Source organism: Poecilia mexicana, unplaced genomic scaffold (genome assembly GCF_051168715.1).
Source record: "Poecilia mexicana isolate PSO_F unplaced genomic scaffold, ASM5116871v1 scaffold_2, whole genome shotgun sequence".
NCBI lineage: Eukaryota > Metazoa > Chordata > Actinopteri > Cyprinodontiformes > Poeciliidae > Poecilia > Poecilia mexicana.
In genome coordinates this window covers 29377858-29396587 of record NW_028263371.1, presented here as the reverse complement: position 1 = coordinate 29396587, position 18730 = coordinate 29377858, and the positions used below count along the sequence as shown (strand labels likewise).

The following is an 18730-nucleotide window of genomic DNA, read 5'->3' as shown; positions in this document are numbered from 1 at the left end:
CAAGAACAGGAACTATATGTTAACATCAGAAGCTTTCTTTTCGAGTAGACTTCTGTTTTCTTCTACGTGTTGCAGCCTTTGGACTTTTTCACATTTTGGTCATGCTGCAACCACTAATTTCACTTTACAAATAAAAAGTGAAATCTAGACAGTGTACCACGCAGCTGTCTTCATTTCCCTTCACTCTGAAATCCAAAGGTAAGCCATAAAAAATCCAGATTTTAATTCGTAAAACTTTTAAACAGCCATGTATTAGTTGCCTTCTCCCTCACAATTGGTGGAGGTCTGTCGCTTGAAATCAAAATAAAATACATTAAAGTCTGAGCTGAGGAAATGTGTAACAGTTAAAGAGGTGTAAACATTTAATAAGTAATAGTTAAGCACAAAGGGAAAACCGCTCTTCATTGTTTTCACACAGGATTTCACACTTTGAAGCAGTTTGGGTGTTTCCAAACACCCAAACTGTGTTCCTGTTGATTGCTTGCCATCCTGTTGATTGCTTTGTAACCTTTGACCTTATACCTGTAACAAAATTTATGCATCATTAAATCTGTTAAATTCGCCAACTTCTCAAATTGAACCTTAAAATGTTACATTCATATTCCCTTCTTTGATGTTTCATATCTTAATGTCTTTTTTTGTTTAACTAGTAGCAGAGTTTTCAAGGATGTTCTTTATTTGAGAATTGATCTCTCTGGCCTTTCTGCAAAAAATCTGGCAGAAATGCAATCAGCATGATCACACCATTGCCGTAGTCATGCTTGGTGTTGGCAACATCATTTGGTCAAAGTTATATGGATGGAGCTAAATACATTAAAGTTCTGAAAGAAATAGCTGCAGAAATGTTCAGGTTTCATTTTCAGTGGACTTAAAACATCTTCAAACCGTGATTTTTCTAGGAAACCTAAATGATGTTTACATAATTTATGCCAAAATCTATATGAACATTGGGATGTATAATTGGAAAAACTACTTTAAGCAAACTGTAGAAACCAAAGTGTCCAACAGGGGGCGTAAGAGTCTATTTTGATAGAGCTGTTTACATGTTCTACAACTTTTTCCAGTTTATTCAGTCAGGCCACTGTTTATGTTTATGTTTTTTTTAAATAACACAATTTGTTTTAAATAAATAAAACAAATTAAACCCCTGACAGTAATGAGCTCTTTAGCAGTTTCTGCTCATCCCAATTTGTCTTATTATTTAATTAATATATGTGTTTACATTATAAATGCTGTATAAGAGATTTTGTGGTGCAAGAAATGTGGATAATTTTCCATCAAATTTTTTGTGATTACATCTCTGTGTCTGTGCTGCATATGGTGAAAATTACAGAGCGACAGAACAGAAATTAGTTGAGTTTCTTTCAAATTAAAAGCTCTGATTTAAATCTTCAGGTGTACAGATTTTGATAATGGTTGCTTGCTGTTAGCAAAAACCCAATTTCTGGGTTTTCAACATTGATTGACATCGCTAAGACCCTCCCTCCCGACTCTGATTGGTTGTTGTTGGTTGGGTGTGGTGCATGTCTTCAGACAGCAAAAGTAGCACAGAGAGGAGGTGCAGGAGATCGACCTCTTTACAGATTTCCACTTTTACTTTGAAAACTGACAAAGGAAGTCATTTCTTACACCTTCTAGCTTGGTGAATCTGCTGGCCGCTACAGCTGTGCACAAAGCAAGGTGATACCAACATCCTCAGGAAGAGAGGAGAGGAAGAGGGAGGAGGAGGAGGAAGGAGCGATCTTGTTTCTCACTTCCAGCTCCGTTCCTTCTGTTTCCAGGCTGCGGGGTTTTCACCCAGCCTGGACTGACTGAGCTGCTGCTGTAGGACGATCCGAGACGCCAAATCATGAATTCGGCAGAGCAGACGGTAACGTGGCTTATCACGCTTGGGGTCCTGGAGTCTCCCAAGAAGAGCGTGTCGGATCCAGAGGCTTTCCTCCAGGCGTCCCTGCAGGATGGAGTGGTTCTGTGCAGGCTGCTGGAGCGACTCAGACCCGGGACGGTGGACAAAGTAAGCAGTCTAAAAATGGAAAACCACACGGAAGACTGATTTTTCCACTAATCTGAAAGGCTTTTTACGGTACATTTAGTAAAAATGATCAAGTTGTTAAAAAAAATAATAACTGGAGGTCCCAAATAGGCTACAGTATGTTTTCGGTATTTTGCGCTCAGATCTTAATTAATGCCTATGTCCTACTTTTGTAAAAAAAAAAAAAAATCTAGATCACAATTATTTTTGATGGCTATTGTTACACTTGGCAATTAAAATGTGTTGTTTTGAAATGTACTGCGTATGTAAATATGAAAAAGTGTAATTGCAAAATACTTTTGACATTTTAAAAACAAAGCAACAATAAGAACATGTTTAATATGGCTGGCAATTTGGGTAAACAGCTAAACTTAAAAAATGTTCACAATGGAGTTTAAATAAAACATTGGGTAAAGAAGAGCAGTTGAAATGTACTGCAATGTGCAAAATGCCTCAGTTTGATCATCCAAACACAACAAGATTCTGATATGCAATCTAAGAAAAGAAGAAACCCAAACACATGTAACTAGAGAGCCACAGATCAGTCTTTTTCTGGGTTTCAATAGCTTTGAGGTGCAGATATTTCAACTGCATGAGCCGTTTGTTTGATAGATGTAGGTCTGACTCCAACAAAAAAAATAAATAAAAGAATCACAAGATTGTCCCTATATGCATCAAAATCTGTGTCCCAATTTCCCAAACATTTTTGTTTGCTCAATTCAAAGAAAGGCATTAAAGTCATGCGATTGTTCACAACAACCGGTCTTCTGCAAGCTTGGCCACAAAGGGAATTCAAACTCGTATAAAAAAACTATATAAACTCTCTTGAATTGTTTAGAAATAAAGATACTCTGCTCTTTATTGGGGCTGATAACTTTTGGTTTTTAAGTTTGACCTGCCATTTCTTATTTTGGCGAAGTTCACGTTTTCCTTTACAACAATCAGTAGTTAATCAAATCCTTATTTTTTAACCATATAATCTCACAGGTGTGCGAGGTTATTCCCATTTGCACCAGAGCACGACGACACACTCACGCTTATATCCAACCACGCCCCCAAGACTCACGGACAATGGACTATGAGTCTGTTAACGTCACATCCTCCTTTAGCTTCGCGCAATTGCAATTAAAGTTTGACAGAAAATTTGATTTTTAAATAGCTTTTGGTGAAACAACACAGTAAATAACAACAAAACTAAACCACGGGGAGAGAGAACGCGCTCTTCAAAAATAAAATAAAGAACAATCATGTCACCAGACGTCAATGGAAGCAACTGTTTAATTCTTGAAAGCTTTACATTCTTTCTGGGGCTATTATAGATTACAAATGCATAAGCACTCGATGAAATAATATTGAGTGCTTAGTTATCACTATAAAGCAATAATAATAATAATAATAATAATAATAATAATAATAAGTCGCATTTTAAGCTTGTTTGGCAATGGTTTGCTTTACTTTGAAAGGTAAAACCGGAAGTTGTGCTGATTAGGTTGCTTGATCCTGGAAAGCAGCAAGTGCTCAGTCTGAGCGTCTGTGGGTTAAAAAAAGACGTGTGTCAGTCAAGGAAACTCTTTAAAATCTGCCATAGGGGTTAATTATCGCTTCAGAAGAGTATTTGAAACTGACCCGGTTTTCCTTTAATTCATAGTTTATCCAGGAACCGAGGAGCGACAGCGAGTGTCAGAGGAACATTGCGGAGTTTATTAAGGGCTGCGGGGCTTTCAGTGTAGAGGTGAGTCACTCCATCAGTTGTGTATTTATTTAGTTACACTGCGAGGTTATTAAAACAACAACAACAACAACAAAAAAAAAACAACAGCAACGACAAAAAGAAACACGTGTAGCTTTGTTTTTCTTGTGTAGAACCGCCTTTAAAATGTTATTTTGACAATTTATAAGTCATGTCTTAAAGCTGCGTGACAGCAAGAGTAACGGGCTTTTATATGGAAATTTATCATAAAAAGTGCCTTTGTTTTGTCACTTTGAGTCTACAAATATTAACTACCAAGATTCTATGGTCATGATTTTAAGATGGCTTGTTAGTCTCAATGCTGCTCTTTCATTAGACTGTATTTTATTGCTTTTCTTTAGCTTGCAGTTGTTTCTAAAGGTTTTATATTACTCTGACCCCAATGTGAGAATATTATTACCACCTCTTAATAAATCACTGATTGACTGTGATTAGCTGACTTTGTAAAATCAGTTTTATCATCCATATTAAGGCATGACTGCTTTGAGACTTTTAGAATCAAGAAATGATCTATGGGCTGTATTTATTGCAACAATGAATTATGTCAAGGAAAATGTCTGGCTGTCAGTTTTAAGCTGAAGTACATTTGAGTAATGTGTCAGGATTGTGATTTAATGCAAACCAGCAAGAAAGACTCATAAAAGCAAAATGAGGGTGGCCTGGAGTGGCCTAGTCAAAGTCAGGAGTTAAGTCTGGTTTAACTGCTGTGGCATGATTAATTTCTGTTGCCCTCCAGCATTATTGACTTCTGCAAAGCAGTGGTCCTGCACCACAACTTATTCCAAATGCTTAATTGTGGAGGAGAGGGGGAATGTTTTCATATTGAAAATGAAAACATTGAAAAAAAAATCTGTAGGGTAGCAAATACTTTGGTTGCAGATTCAAAACAAGCGAGACAGATTATTTTTGTCCTCACATTGGCTGCTCCCAAAATATGTATTTGCTGCCTGTGGTTCATTGGTAGTTATGGAAACAGGAGGCACAGATTCACTTTGATAGGATGTTGATTTTTTTTTCCATTTTTTTTTCCATTTTTTATTTTTTTTTACTTGACAGGAATGTTAAGTCTGTGGAACTGATTCCTAAATGAACGCGTCTTGAATAGGATCACAGTGCATTTTGATGTTTTTTAATCTTCTGTCGGTGGGATATAAAGTAAATTCAGGGACAATCTGGTATTTGTCTTTCTGTCACAGTTCAAAAGGACAACGCAGGGCGTTTGCCTCTCTGTTTGCATTTCTAAATGGGTCATGGCAGGTTATGACCTCCTTCTCAGTGAGTATGCAGAGAGAGCCAGAGAATAATGTTCAAAACGACAAACATCCTCTCACACAGTATTGATTTTAGCCGTGGGAAAAAGAAGAGTGGGATCATAATGGAAGAGATAGTGCAGCATGTAGACTCCTAACAAGGTTCTACTGTGGATTTGTAAGATAGATGGGCTTTTTTATTTAAAAAAAAAAAAAATCTTGAATCCTTGAGGAGGGATGGTGAGAGCATAAAATGGATAAAATGTGGGGGAGGGGAAGAGTGGGCTGATGTAATGTAGTCTGCCAGGCATCCAGTGGATTTTCCAATCAGCTTGATTAGAGGAATGGCAGCCATGTCACTGGAAGCCAAGGTCTCCATTACGAGCAGTCGGGAGTAATTCCCCCAGACAGTCGTGAAGCAGGCGGAGGGCAGGCCAGACCGAGTGTCCCACAGAAGAGGATTACACAGAGGAGGGCAACTCGGACTTTGATTAACGGAAGCAGCACAGGAAGCGGTCAGATAAAAAAAAAACAAAAAAAAAAAACAACAAAAAAAAAACGCTGCTGGACGTTTGACTGTAGCTGTAGAAAAGCTATCTCATTGTAGCTGTAAACCATTTAAACTGTAGTCAAGTAAGCAGCTTAAGCTATCACAAACTTTTGGCGACAAAGTAAAAATATTAGCTGTATTTAATCTTACCTTAAAGTTCATTTTTCTGATTATAAGGTTTTTGAAAGTTATGTTTTTCTACTAAAACTGATTTAAAGAGGAGAAAATTGCTCCTCCTTTTGGTGAAATTCATTTGGTAAACTCATAAAATATACAGGAATCATTTGGTTAAAGCTTTAACTTTGACTGCATCTCATTCCAGTCCTGCTTTTCCTTAGAGTTGCTTTTAACTTCAGCTTAGTGGATGTCGGCTTTGGTTAATAGTTTCATTAAGTAGACCTTAAATTTTGTCTTGTGATTTTTTTTAATAAACAAATGGATATTACTTGTTTCCATTTATTTTATAAAGATTAAATTAATTTAACAGAAGCTGATAGAAGCTATTATTCTCTAAAATCGAATGTTAAGACTATGGCGTGTAGAAACAACAGTTGACGGATTAATTGCAGCATAAATAAAACTTTTATTCAGGCAGAGGCCTCGCTGTATAATTTTATTCTTTCTTTTACCTAATTTTACCCTCGATTACCAGTCGGTGAAGTTTTGGGTCGTTGTGCGTTCGCTGTAGTCAGTTGGCACAAGTGTTTTGGTGAGATTAGCAACCCAAGCCAAATGCAAAAGAATGCATCTGGAAGTGTTTGGCTCGTTATGCTGTTAAGATTTTGCGGTTTAATTTGCCAATATAACCTTTAAAAAGGACACTACACCGAAAACAAACAAGCTATAAAAAGCTCAAACCTTGGCTTGCAAATGATCTGAAACGATGTATTAAAAGTTAAAATCCTCATCACATATGGCTCCATCTTCACAATTTGCTAATATAAACATGTTGCTGTGTGTGGTTTACACAGGATTAGGAGCTTCGGAGGTGTTTTGATTCTGGCTGCGTGTGTTGCCAGTAACATGTGTGATCGAGCGATTACAAGAGGGAAGCTCAGACTTAATCCACCTTCAGACCAAAGTTGGATCAGAGAATTAATGCAGCATTTGGCTCAGTTTTGCTTCATTTTTAGGGTGACGTACTTCTTCGAATGCAAACCAGATTCATTTATTGCATTTACCTTAAAGAAGAGTTTCTCAAAAGGTGTGAAAAGCTTTTTTTTCTGTCAGAGAGAACTCCTTTTTTTTTGTATGTCTCTTTGCGTTTTTTTTTTTTTTTTTTTTTTATTCTTTGTGGAGAAATTTTGGCCCACTGTCTAGGTTGTTCAAAAACAAACTTTGACTAGGCTAAAAAAAAAAATAAAAAAAAAATGCTAAAATTCTTTATTTGTTTCCAAGCCTTTTGAAGTGAGCGACCTCCTGCAGGGACTGAACTTCTCCAAAGTACTAAACTCCTTAGTTGCTCTTAACAAAGCCACTGAAGGTAAGAGTCGGGTGTTTGGGGCCATCTTAGGTGTTCATCTCTTTTCGAGTGTTATGGTTTTGCTTCCTGCTGTGTGCCTGCAGAGTTGTCCGTCCCAGGAGACGGCATATGCGTGCCGCACCCCTCCAATCTACGGATCAAATCGTTCGACTCTCTGAACACTCAAAGTCGCTCCTCTAAGCTGCAGCAGCCTCAGTACCGCAGCCTGGTGAGTCACGCTGCCAACGCCGGCGTCGCGACTCCAGCCAGACGTTTTCCCATTAAAACGGCCTCTCCGCTCCACCGTAGGACATGTCGGACGGCGGCGTGTGCGGCCAGCTGCTGGTCAAAGCGCGTTTCGCCTTCCAGCCGACCAACGAGGACGAGCTCTCCTTCTCCAAGGGTGACGTCATCTGTGTGACCAAGCAGGTGGAGGGGGGCTGGTGGGAAGGCTCGCTGAACGACAAGACTGGCTGGTTCCCCAGTAACTACGTGCGGGAGCTGAAAGGAGGCGGTGGGTGCTGACGAATACGGAAAGCGTTTAGTTGAAGACACTGAAATATCAACGTGCTGTTTGGATTTTCACTTCTTTATAACGATTGGCATCAGACACTGTCAGAACTGCACTTATAGTTGAGTCTGTGCTGTTGCTTCTACAGTCAGGTTGATCAGATCCTCGTGGCTCGTCTATAGTCTTGGTTTGCTGAGCTGCTTCCAAATTCAGGAAGCGTCACATGGACACAAAGAAAGGAAGTTCCTGAGCTGCTACTTAAAAAGGAAATTCCTGATGGAAAACATCAACTCAGACAGCAGCAGGCTGAGATGTAGCAGAGGATACATATGCCCCGTTGAGATGGTTTCATTCATTTTGATCTTTTTAAGTACAATAAGAAACTCATTACCCAGAAAAGACAGAGATTTATCCTGGCTTTACATTGCAATGTGTATTTAACTGGAATGATTATAACAACATGCCTGTTGGGAGTCATGCAGAACTATAATGATCAAACCAAAAGCTGAAAGATAACTTTTGGGGTTTCATTAGCTATAAGCTCCAATGATTACGATAGAAAAACACACATTTTAAATAAATCATGTTTTATAGAAAGGTGTGATGGTGTAAGGAATCTATGTATATAGTAGGAATTGAACATTAATTCCTTTTCAATGACGGTCTAACAAAGAGAGATGCACTTTAATATTGTGCTTGTAACGTGTGTTATCCTCTGATTGGAGCAGTAAGACTTTGTTCTGTTTTTAGACAAAACAGCAGACAAGCCAAAGTGTGGCACTCTGAAAAGTCCCCCAAAAAGTTTGGACACCACCATCATCTCAAAGACCTATTACAACATGGTGAGTAGCTATGGAGGACCAAAACCGACATAATAAAAAATAAAAGAAGAAATGTATAAATAAAAGAATAAATGTATAAATAAAATAAATATATATTTTGATAAGAAATAAAAGCATAAATATATATTTAGTTTTTCCTTTTCCTTACACATGAGTTTCCGTCGAGTAATGTATACATTTTCTTTTTCATTTCCCCTAAACATGCGCTTTGTCAAGAAAAATAGACATTTTGCTTTGTCTTTTTTTTTGCTTCTCTCTTTTCTGCTTGCTGTATTTCTGCTGCATCAATATGTTAATGAGGAGAGCTGTCCAGCTCCTCTACTATTGGCCAATGGAGCTTTGGAACCAGCGTCACTACGCGAGACATTGTTGGCCATTCAGCTCGCTCTGTGCATTCTTTACAGGCCACAGACTTAAACTTTACCCCGGTGGTTTTAACGTGCTACCAACTGCAGTGACGTTAGTTGTGAGTTGGATATTTCAATGTCCGCCGAGAAAGCAGCGTTTACCTCTAGGTTGATCCGATTTATGAATGCTAATTTCAGCCAGCTGTTCTCCTGCTCCCTCCTCAGCGCTCGGAGGTTCACTTAGGGCTGTCAACAAATTTCCGAACTGAACACTCCTGTCAACAAATGTTAATAAATGCCTTGCCTTATGACCAACTGATCCAAAAAGGTGGTAATTCATGCTTTTACATGAAACAGACTACCCTCTTTTAAAATGTCAAGTCGTATTCAATAAGATTCAAAGCTCTATTGGCCAATAGTAGAGGAGCTGGACAGCTCTCCTCATTAACGTATTGATGCAGCAGAAATAGAGCAAACGGAAAAAGATCAAGCAGAAAAGGGAGAAGCAAAAAAGGACAAAGCAAAATGTCTATTTTTCTTGACAAAACGCATGTTTAGGGGAAATGATAAAGAAAATGTATACATTACTTGACGGAAACTCATGTAAGGAAAAGGAAAAACTAAATATATATTTATGCATAATAAGAAATAAAAGAATAAATATATAAATAAAAGAATAAATAAATGTATTCTTTTATTTTTAATTATGTCGGTTTTGGTTCTCCATAAGTATCAGTATGTCAAGAAATCCGACCTCCTATTGTGCTCACTAATGTTTACTTAACATGCCAGCTGAAAGTCTTCTACCAGAAGTTAGACGTTTGGCTAAAATGATGGTTTGCAAAAAATGTAAAAATAAATTTTTTTTTTGTTTGTTTTTTTCTGTGGTGACTCAAGCTTAGAGGATGATTTTCACATTGTGTGTCCACCTTCATGGGCTGTCGCAATCAATTATTTTTGATTCACACATCTAATTGACCATCTCATAACCATGTCCGTGTGTGTATATAAGCATGGCATGATTTTGTGGAGCCCACATGGCACCCAAGCATGCGTCAGGTCTGTGTTGACAGAGTGCGGCCAATGTAATGTAGGTTATTTCTTCCATCTCAGTGGTTTCTGGGGCAGCCTTGCCTCAGGGTGGGCTCTTTCTGGTGCGAGTGTGTTTGAGTGTTTTTAATAATGTAGCAAGATGTCACAGTCTCTGCAGACAGTCTCATCTCTGGTTGAGGAGCCTCAGTGTTCTTTATACACTCGCATACAGGTTGTGCCTGAAGTGAAAGCTGTTCCTGGACCCTAATGCAAAAGAAAAAATAGGATCCCGTTTTTATTTATTAAAAAAAAAACTAGCTCGGATGAAGATGTAGGCTTTGGGCATTTTTATGATTACCAACTATAATGACCTCTTTCATTCACTTGCCATACTAATACATATTTTCTTGAAACATGTTAAAAATAAGCTAGTGTATACCTTAACACAGTATTGACAGAGGAGATTTTCACAACACCAGCATGAGTCAGAAATAAGATTGTGATAGCAGTATAGCATATGTTACTGTTTTAGATGGCTTCACACCTCACTCACTTCTTGTTTGAGCTAAAAATGTGCAATTGTTGGAAACATCAAGCCTGCTAGACTTCTGTAATTGTTGCAAGGTCTGTAAATGAACCTGTGGGGTAAAATGAAAATCCGGTTTTTAAGAGACTGTAAACTGCACTACTGGAGGGTGTGTTGTCGCTCCCCCAGGACGCTTTAACTGCCCAGTTTGCTTATCTTTAACAAGGTTTACAGCGTTTTCTTCCCAATAATTTAGGACTGTAACTGATAATCATTTTAGTAATTGATTAAACCATCAGTTTTTCATGTTGATTATTCAGATAAAATATGGCACTTTCTACAGATTATTTATTTAACAACTTAATCCTTTTTTTTTCTTTTTGTAAAATTAGAAATACATTAAAATGAGAATAAAAAAATATCCAATTCCTTTTTAAAATTAGAAAATAAAAATTTTATTCCCTAAATAAAATATATCTACAGACAGATATTTTTTTAATCTTAATTTCAAAATGTATATGTTTTGTACAGTCTTCGCATAATAATTGCTCTGAATTTTTGTCTTGCATTTTTTGAGTGTATACTGCACTTAATCACTGACTAAATTAATAAGTATTATTTCAATAATTGATTAATCACAGTTAATCCAATTAATCATTTCAGCCCAACAATTAATCACAGCTGTCTTGATGTTTCTCTCTGTATAACTTTTTGTTCATTTCCTTAAGAGATTTATGAAAAACATGGACAAGTGTAAAAAAAATGATTTATTTTTACTAACTCCGTGTCTCTCACAGGTCCTTCAAAACATCCTGGAGGCAGAGAGTGAATATTCAAGGGAGCTACAGAGTCTCCTGGGGACGTACCTACGTCCACTTCACCCCACAGACAGGTAGACGTTCCTCACCCCACTGTATAAATAAAATTTTACGTTGCAGCACGTATGTCTCAAAATTATTTTCTTCTGCTTTACAGACTCAGCAGTGTTGACATCGGTCATATTCAGGGAAATCTGGAAGAGATCTCTACATTTCAGCAGATGCTTGTCCAGTCCTTGGACGACCAGACCAAGTCAGTTTGTTTTTGTCTTTTTCTGCAAAATTCCTTCATTATTATTATTATTTTTTTTTTTTTTGTCGGATTCAAAACTGCTAAGAAGAACACGTGGCACTTTTTTTGTATGTACTTTTAAATAACCTTTAAGTCGGAAGTAGATGTAGCAGCAGAGCCATCTAGTGGTCATCTGAATTTAGTATTTTTTTTCTGTGTAATTGCAGAAATAAACATTTTTCCATTCAGTCTGATATTGCAGTGTAATTTGTGTAGACTTCCAGAGAACCAACAGAGAATTGGGGGTTTCTTTCTGAACCTGATGCCTGAGATGAAGGCCATATATGTGGCTTACTGCTCCAATCACCCGTCTGCAGTCAGTGTGCTCACACAGCACAGGTATGGACTCAAACCCTGAACACGTTTTGAAACTACAAACACTTTAAACTAACAGGTTTATCAATGTGTGTCTCACAGCGATGATCTTAGGGAATATATGGAGTCAAAAGGAGCGTCCAGTCCCGGCAACCTGACGCTAACAGTCAGTCTGAGCAAACCCTTCACCAGAATGGAAAGATACCCAGCACTGCTGAAGGAACTGGACAGACATATGGAAGTAAGAGTCCGTTTGTAGACCCAAAACTTCAGGCGACGCACATTCTTGTTTTTGATATTCTGGTCGTCTTTTAGGAGCAACACCCTGACCGAGTTGACCTCAGCGCCGCCATGGCAGCCTTCAAAGGCCTTGCAGTGAGAATGCTTCTTTTCCAGTTGTGAATCAGTTTTACGTCACATTTTGCAGAGTTTTTTTTATTTTTATTTACCAGAGTGTGTTTTAACGTAGGCAGAGTGTGAGGAGGTGAGAAAGAGGAAGAACCTGGAGCTGCAGATTCTGACTGAGCCAATCAGAAACTGGGAAGGAGAAGACATTAAAACTCTCGGCCCAGTTCTCCACATGTCCCAAGTCAAGGTTCACACGCAGAATTGCCAGGTACAAAACTCTGTGACGGAGGTGTTGGGTTTCGCTTTTTACCTGTCGAAGTCCGAATTGTTGTGATCTCGCCTGTGAGTCGAATCCAGCAGGATTTGGTGAACCACGTTCGTGTTTCTTCCAGGAGTCAAATGAACGCTTCCTCATCCTCTTCCCTCACACTCTGCTTATGCTCTCAGCTAGTCTCCGAATGAGTGGATTCATATACCAGGTATGTTATCATCATTATACTGCACAAATATTCATATGAATTGTTATTTAGGCTTACAAACATTAAAGGAATTGATTTCCAGCTCTAAGGGGAGCTCCTCTGTGTTTCTGTTTGTAGGGGAAAATGCCTCTATCAGGAATGCTCATCTCCAGAATTGAAGATGGAGAAAACCTGAAGAATGCTTTTGAAATATCTGGTCACTCCCACTTTTTCTCTCCATTTTCAAAATAAAATCATTTCAACAGAGGTCATATTGTTCCAAAAGATAACCCACTTCATGAGCTTGATTATTAAATAACACATCATCTCCAACTGTGTGCCTGTTGTTGAGCAGGAGGCCAATGTGAGCGCACGCAGATAGCTTGTAGCAGTCAACGTGATCTACAAGACTGGTTGGACCTCCTCACCAAACACACACACACCACACCGCCTCAAATGTGCAAGCTTCAGGATGTTTGTTACACAGTAAGGCTCCATGTTGTTCCGTCAGCCAGTGAGTTGATGGATGTTGACCCTCGCTGCTCATTCGTTCGTCTCTTTCTCTTCTTCACCTTGTCGCCTCTAGTTGCCCTCCCATCCCGCCGCTCACTCCAGATACTCCGAGTCTCGCGGGGGGAGCCCTTACCACACCCTGCCTCATCCCTCCTTAAATGGGACAATTTCCAGCAGCGGCCCCGTGTGGGGACCGCTGGAGCCACCGAGCACCCCCAAACCCTGGACCCTGAGCTGCCTTCGCCCTGCACCTCCACTACGGCCGTCTGCTGCTCTGTGCTTCAAAGAGGTGCCGATCGCAAACTCGTTCACGCAAACCTTCTTATAGACCCACACAAAGCAAGGCGTAATTGTGAAGTGGGAGGAACATGAAAGGGTTTTGAATATTTTTATAAACAGTGTGAAGAGTTAGCACACAGCTCCAGCTAGTTCAGCTAGTAATTAGTGATCAGGCCTGAAATCTGGCTATAGTGGCAGACTCAAACCTGAGCCTTCAAAGACACATAAACACAGTTAAAAAAAAGTCAGCCTTCTATCACCTGAAGAACAACCTGCTGTTATTTTGATTCATAATGACTGGAGCATTGATTGATACATTTGATGTGTATTTGCTTGGAGATTTTGATGATTGTGTTTTGACAAAATGTCAAAACACAATAACTCATAACTTACATTATGAGTTATTGTAAGAGGTTTTTATGGTGTAAAGCACCATGTTAATGAAATGTAAAGGAACTTGTATGTAAATTTGAACCAAATGTTCTTGCAGTTACAGCTGTAAATCTTTGAATCGCCTTTTTTTTTGGCACTGATTTTGTCTTTTAAAGGATGTAAGTAAAAGCCCCAAAAACAAGAGGCCGCTGCTCCCTACCATAAGGAAACCAGAGAGGAAACCATCTGAGGAAGATTTCACTGCTAGAAAGAGTAAGCTGAGCACACTGAAAACAAATGAGCTTTTGACAGGTTTCTTCTTCTGCATTAAAACTTTTGGATTTATCCTCATCTGTCATGTTTCTGTTCCTCCCACCTTCCTCTGGTGCGTCAGGCACAGCGGCTCTGGAGGAGGACGCTCAGATACTGAAGGTGATCGAGGCTTACTGCACGAGTGCAAAGACTCGCCAGACTCTAAACTCAAGTGAGTTACTTTACTTCTTCATATCCACACACAGTGTCTCAAACTGTTAGTACTGTGAATCACTTTTTCTTCAAAGCTTTTCTTTTTTACTAACAAGTTTTTCTCTCTCCTCTCTTTTCTCTGATATTCATTCAACCTCTTATGTCATCCTCATCCATTCTCTATTTTCCTATTTGTCCCAAACAAACCATTATTATTTTTGATTTGTCCTTGTGTTGTCATGCATTTTCCTATTTTGTTTGCGTTTCTTGTCCAAACCGACTTTATGGTTTTTCCGACACCTTCTTCACCCTTTATCCAATATGATTTGATTTTATTCCCTCATCCTCCAAAACATGTAATTTGGTGTTTTATGGCACCGTAAAGCATGGCAGGGAACTGACCTCATGCACAACCATGTGCTGGCTGAGACCAGCCTCACAGTGGCTGCGCTCCCTAGTAACCTGCCATCTTCTGACCAATCAGAAGACTCCGATTATGACAGTATCTGGACTAATCAAAGTCACAGGACCGCCTCGTTTTCTCGTAAGACGTTGTTGTGAACTGTTTCTGCTGATTCAAAGTGTGTGATAGGTGCTGTGTGGATGTCAGTGTGTTGCTGGAATCTTCCAAATACTTTTTTTTTTAAATGTCTGATTCAGTATCATTTAAGAATAACAATTAAGTGTAGATTTTTTTTACTTGCTTAAGTTGTGAAATACTCTGGTTACTTTGTAAAAATTAAAAATAGATTTTTTTACTTTTATTGTCTTAGGCTCCAGCAGAAAGGATGTCCATATGCTGTTCCCAGAGGAGGAGAAGATTATTGTTGAAGAAACAAGGAGCAACGGACAAACTGTAGTGGAGGAACGGTAATAAATCTGATTATATGCGCATCATATTTAAAAACAGGTCAATTGTTTGATGAACTTATGCATTGCAATGTATCAAATAATTTTTTTTAGATGTGATTTGTTCTATTTTACTTCATTTGGCTAATTTAAAGGGCTTAGTGACAAATACATTTCATTGTGATTTTTTTTTTATAGTATAAACATTATGTGTGTTAAAGCGTATGTGTATACTAATACCTTTGCTAATTTTTATTAATAATATTCCTGTATGTCTATATATGGATGACTGATAGAAGAAAAATATTAAAGCAGAGCTTGCATATTTATTTTATTTTTGCACCAGTAGTTTTGGATTAAGTTCTACTTTTAAAAAAATGACCTGCTGCCACTGACATTCAGCTTCTTGCATTGGTTGTACTTTTTATTTTTGTGAATGTAGCTTAATTTTTTCTCGTTTTAGATCAACATGTAAACAGGTTTTGGGGTATAAATTATATATTTTTTCTCCTGCAGGAGTCTGGTGGACACCGTTTATAGCCTCAGAGATGAGGTTCAGGAACTCAAGCAGGTCAGTTTCGTCTTTCTTTTTATTCCTGCCTATATTCTATTTTATTTCAGCCCAAAATTGAGGTTAGATTGAAAAACAAAAATCATTTTGATATCTAAATTTTGTTGTATTCAGTTTAGCATTATGGGATACAGACTAACCAAGCAGTTGGTATTGGTCATACCGGTTTTCTTTCATTTTAGGGTCACATTTTATGTGCATAAAATGTGTGGTGTGATTTCTACTTTGTTGTAGTATTAGTTTTTTGTCCCAGAGTTCCTCTTTTTTTTTTCTTTCATTCTTTGTTAATCTGTCTCCTTCTGTTTTCCAGGACAACAAGAGAATAAAGCGGACACTGGAGGAGGAGCAGCGAGCGAGAAAAGAGCTGGAGCGAATCGTCAGGCGGGTTCTGAAGAACATGAACGACCCGACCTGGGATGAGACTAACCTCTGAAACCGCTTCAGATTTGAAGCCAGGACCAATTTCTGACATTTAAATCATTATATGATGAGAGCTGTTAGCTGTGTGGACAGAAGCTGCCAGTAGTTTGTGCCACTCTTCATCACTTAATTTAACTTTAAAACCTTGAACTAACCCATGTGCCAAACCAGGGACCAGGAAACTGCCTGCCAGCTATCGATGAAGCCGCCCCCTACTGTTCATGAAGTAATGAAGCCATAACAGCTGGTAGGCATGAGGATGTCACTTCGGTTCGTCTTTTCTTCTGTTCTTGAACCAATAATAATTTCCTTTTTCTTTCCTAGTGTTGTCGCTGCTCCTTCCACTGGTATCCAGGACTGTATTTTATTTGCTCCTGGTCCATAAATATGACAGTTTTAAATGAACAAGACACCATAAGGAAGTTCAATAGTTAAGTCTTGATTAAAAACACACACACACACACACACACACAGTCACTGTCAGTCACACTTCCTGTGAGAACTTTGCATTCACTCATAGTGATGCGTATAAATGCTTCTTTTTCCAGAGCGGAGTCATTACACAACATAACACTTAAAGCTGCAGTATGTAACTTTAATAAAGAATATGTTTATTACGTATTTATTGAAACTGTCATCATTTCATGACGATACATTATGAGGCAGATAATCTGTGAGAATACTGAGCTCTTCCTCCTCCTCTGCTGCTGTTAATCACATGGCGAGTGATTGACAGCGCTAAGACGCGCCTCCTGGCTCTGTTTCTAGTTAGCACTGGGAGAAGGCAGAGGAGCTTGATTTTTTTTTTTTCTTTTTACGCCAGATTATCTGTGTCATACCATACTATTATGACATTATGACAGTTTCAACAAATGCATATAAAAATATTTTCTACGTACTGTTTGGTGGAGGTTTGAATTTAAACCAAATGTTAGTGGGTATATCTATAATTCAGGCTCCAACTTCCTAACTTTAGAAATCATTCTAGTTTTATGGTGTATAATCATTCAGTCCTGGAAAAATGAGTTCACATGGTTCATTCCCATTAGGAGTTGCTATAAAACATTTAACTGTATATTTTGTCTCCAAATGAAATGAACATTTAAAGGAACCAACAAGCCAGCTATGAAGTTACCAAAAACATCATAAATCAGCCAATAATGCACCAGCGTTTATAAAGATTTATGAACCACAAAAGAGTAACTAATAGTTTAAAAAAATGTTTGTAACTGATGATGAGATTATGTTATGGGACCACAGGGGAAAAAAAATCAGAACAGTCGTATTTATATTTGTTTTAATTTGATAAGCTACAATAAAACATCTTGAAAATGTTTGGTTTTCAGAAAACCTCAGGGCTTAATACCTTATGTTTCCAGCTCCAAATTAACACCCATTTCTACTTTAATTTTTCAAGCAATATTTAAAGGTGCTCATAATGTTATATTGACTTGAACTGCCTCTTAAGCAAAAAAACAAAAAACCTTTAGTTATTTGGTTTGTTTACATTTTAGAACCCCTGTAACTTAAAAACATTTTCCTTTCTGACCTTAGAATATATTCCTTTCATCATTAATGGTCAGTAAAAATGCATATTTGTTCATGGTAACAGGAAAAACATCAGAAGAGGCCTTCTACTGAACTCTGTTCAATGGTTCCAACTTAGGTCTCATCCTTAATGCAATAAATGGGAAGTTTTTCATTCCTGTTGTCAAAACTGAATATTTTTCAGATACTATTGAGGCACTTCAGCTGTTAGATTTCTATAATCCATTGCAAAGTGCAAGTTTGTTTGGTGAAACACTAAAAATGAGTAATAAAATAAAACTTAGTGCTAAGTTGGAAATGTAATAATGGTAGAAACCATCCGACTCACTTTTTTGAGTTCTGCTTAAGCAATGCGACTGATGGAAAAAAACTCAATGGACATTTGTCTTTGCAAAGCCAAATTTAAAGCAATATTACACTGGAAAATGTGTTTTATTTTTGTCAATATGCAATTTACTGTTTAATAAGTCATATTTATCTTTGTTTTCATTTTTTTTTTACTTGCTTTCATTAACACCTCTTTTCTACTTGACCCTGGCTCACATCACATATGTGATCTATAGAGCAGTTTCTCATCAGCAGTAGATATACTGCTAAAACATATTGCTTATACCTTGACAGCCTCTGTTGTGTTAGTTGTATGGCAATGATTTAACTCTAACTTGTGTATTTAGCAGTAACTGATGTAAATGTGTTCTGTGCCCTGGTGTTAGAATGATGAAAATGATTGCAGAGGTTACTATAACAACCATCTCTATTTATTTCACCTATTGATCTGCCCATGAATAAAATGCTGAATCCAAGTGAAACTTGAGTCTGTCATTGAGAATAAAAATATGATTACATTGTGTTCTGTGTCCACCAGCTTTGCTCTTCTTCACTATATATTTGAGGGGTTTTCCTCCTGGAAGGTGAAAATACACCTTATTCTCAAGTGGAAATGGATTGGCATTTGGATTGCATGCCACACTTTTAAGATTTTTATTTTTTATTTAAAAATCATGCTTCGTTTTCGTTCAATTTCTAAATTATGTCAGATAAAGTCCCAGTAAATGTGTTCCAGTTTTTTTTATCTGATAACCCAAAAGTATCTAATTCGGGCTGAAATCTGAGTGAAACAGCGCCGCCATTTAACGTTATATAATCGTAGTGGTCGAAAATGGTATTACACCTTTAGCAA

At 37.9% G+C, this 18730-nt stretch overlaps 1 protein-coding gene across 3 annotated transcripts; it reads left to right on the top strand.

Moving 5' to 3' along the window:
• Window positions 1-1597: 1597 nt before the first annotated feature.
• On the top strand, window positions 1598-18400 carry LOC106907186 (rho guanine nucleotide exchange factor 7-like). 3 transcript variants are annotated; one of them, XM_014972771.2, is made up of 22 exons: window positions 1598-2014; window positions 3681-3764; window positions 6981-7065; window positions 7149-7273; window positions 7354-7558; window positions 8306-8397; window positions 11100-11194; window positions 11278-11373; window positions 11629-11751; window positions 11830-11968; window positions 12043-12102; window positions 12197-12343; window positions 12468-12554; window positions 12672-12750; window positions 12889-13019; window positions 13120-13335; window positions 13874-13970; window positions 14092-14181; window positions 14548-14706; window positions 14936-15032; window positions 15528-15582; window positions 15893-18400. In XM_014972771.2, exons 1-22 carry the CDS (start codon window positions 1850-1852, stop codon window positions 16013-16015), a joined length of 2550 nt encoding a protein of 849 aa, XP_014828257.2. In that variant the 5' UTR covers window positions 1598-1849; the 3' UTR covers window positions 16016-18400. The 3 variants fall into 3 exon arrangements, 2 of the variants coding, with proteins under 2 accessions (XP_014828257.2, XP_014828258.2); XR_015765618.1 differs by lacking the exon at window positions 14548-14706 and having other exon boundaries at window positions 1600-2014; window positions 15893-16249; window positions 16327-18400; XM_014972772.2 differs by lacking the exon at window positions 14548-14706 and having other exon boundaries at window positions 1600-2014.
• Window positions 18401-18730: the final 330 nt, after the last annotated feature.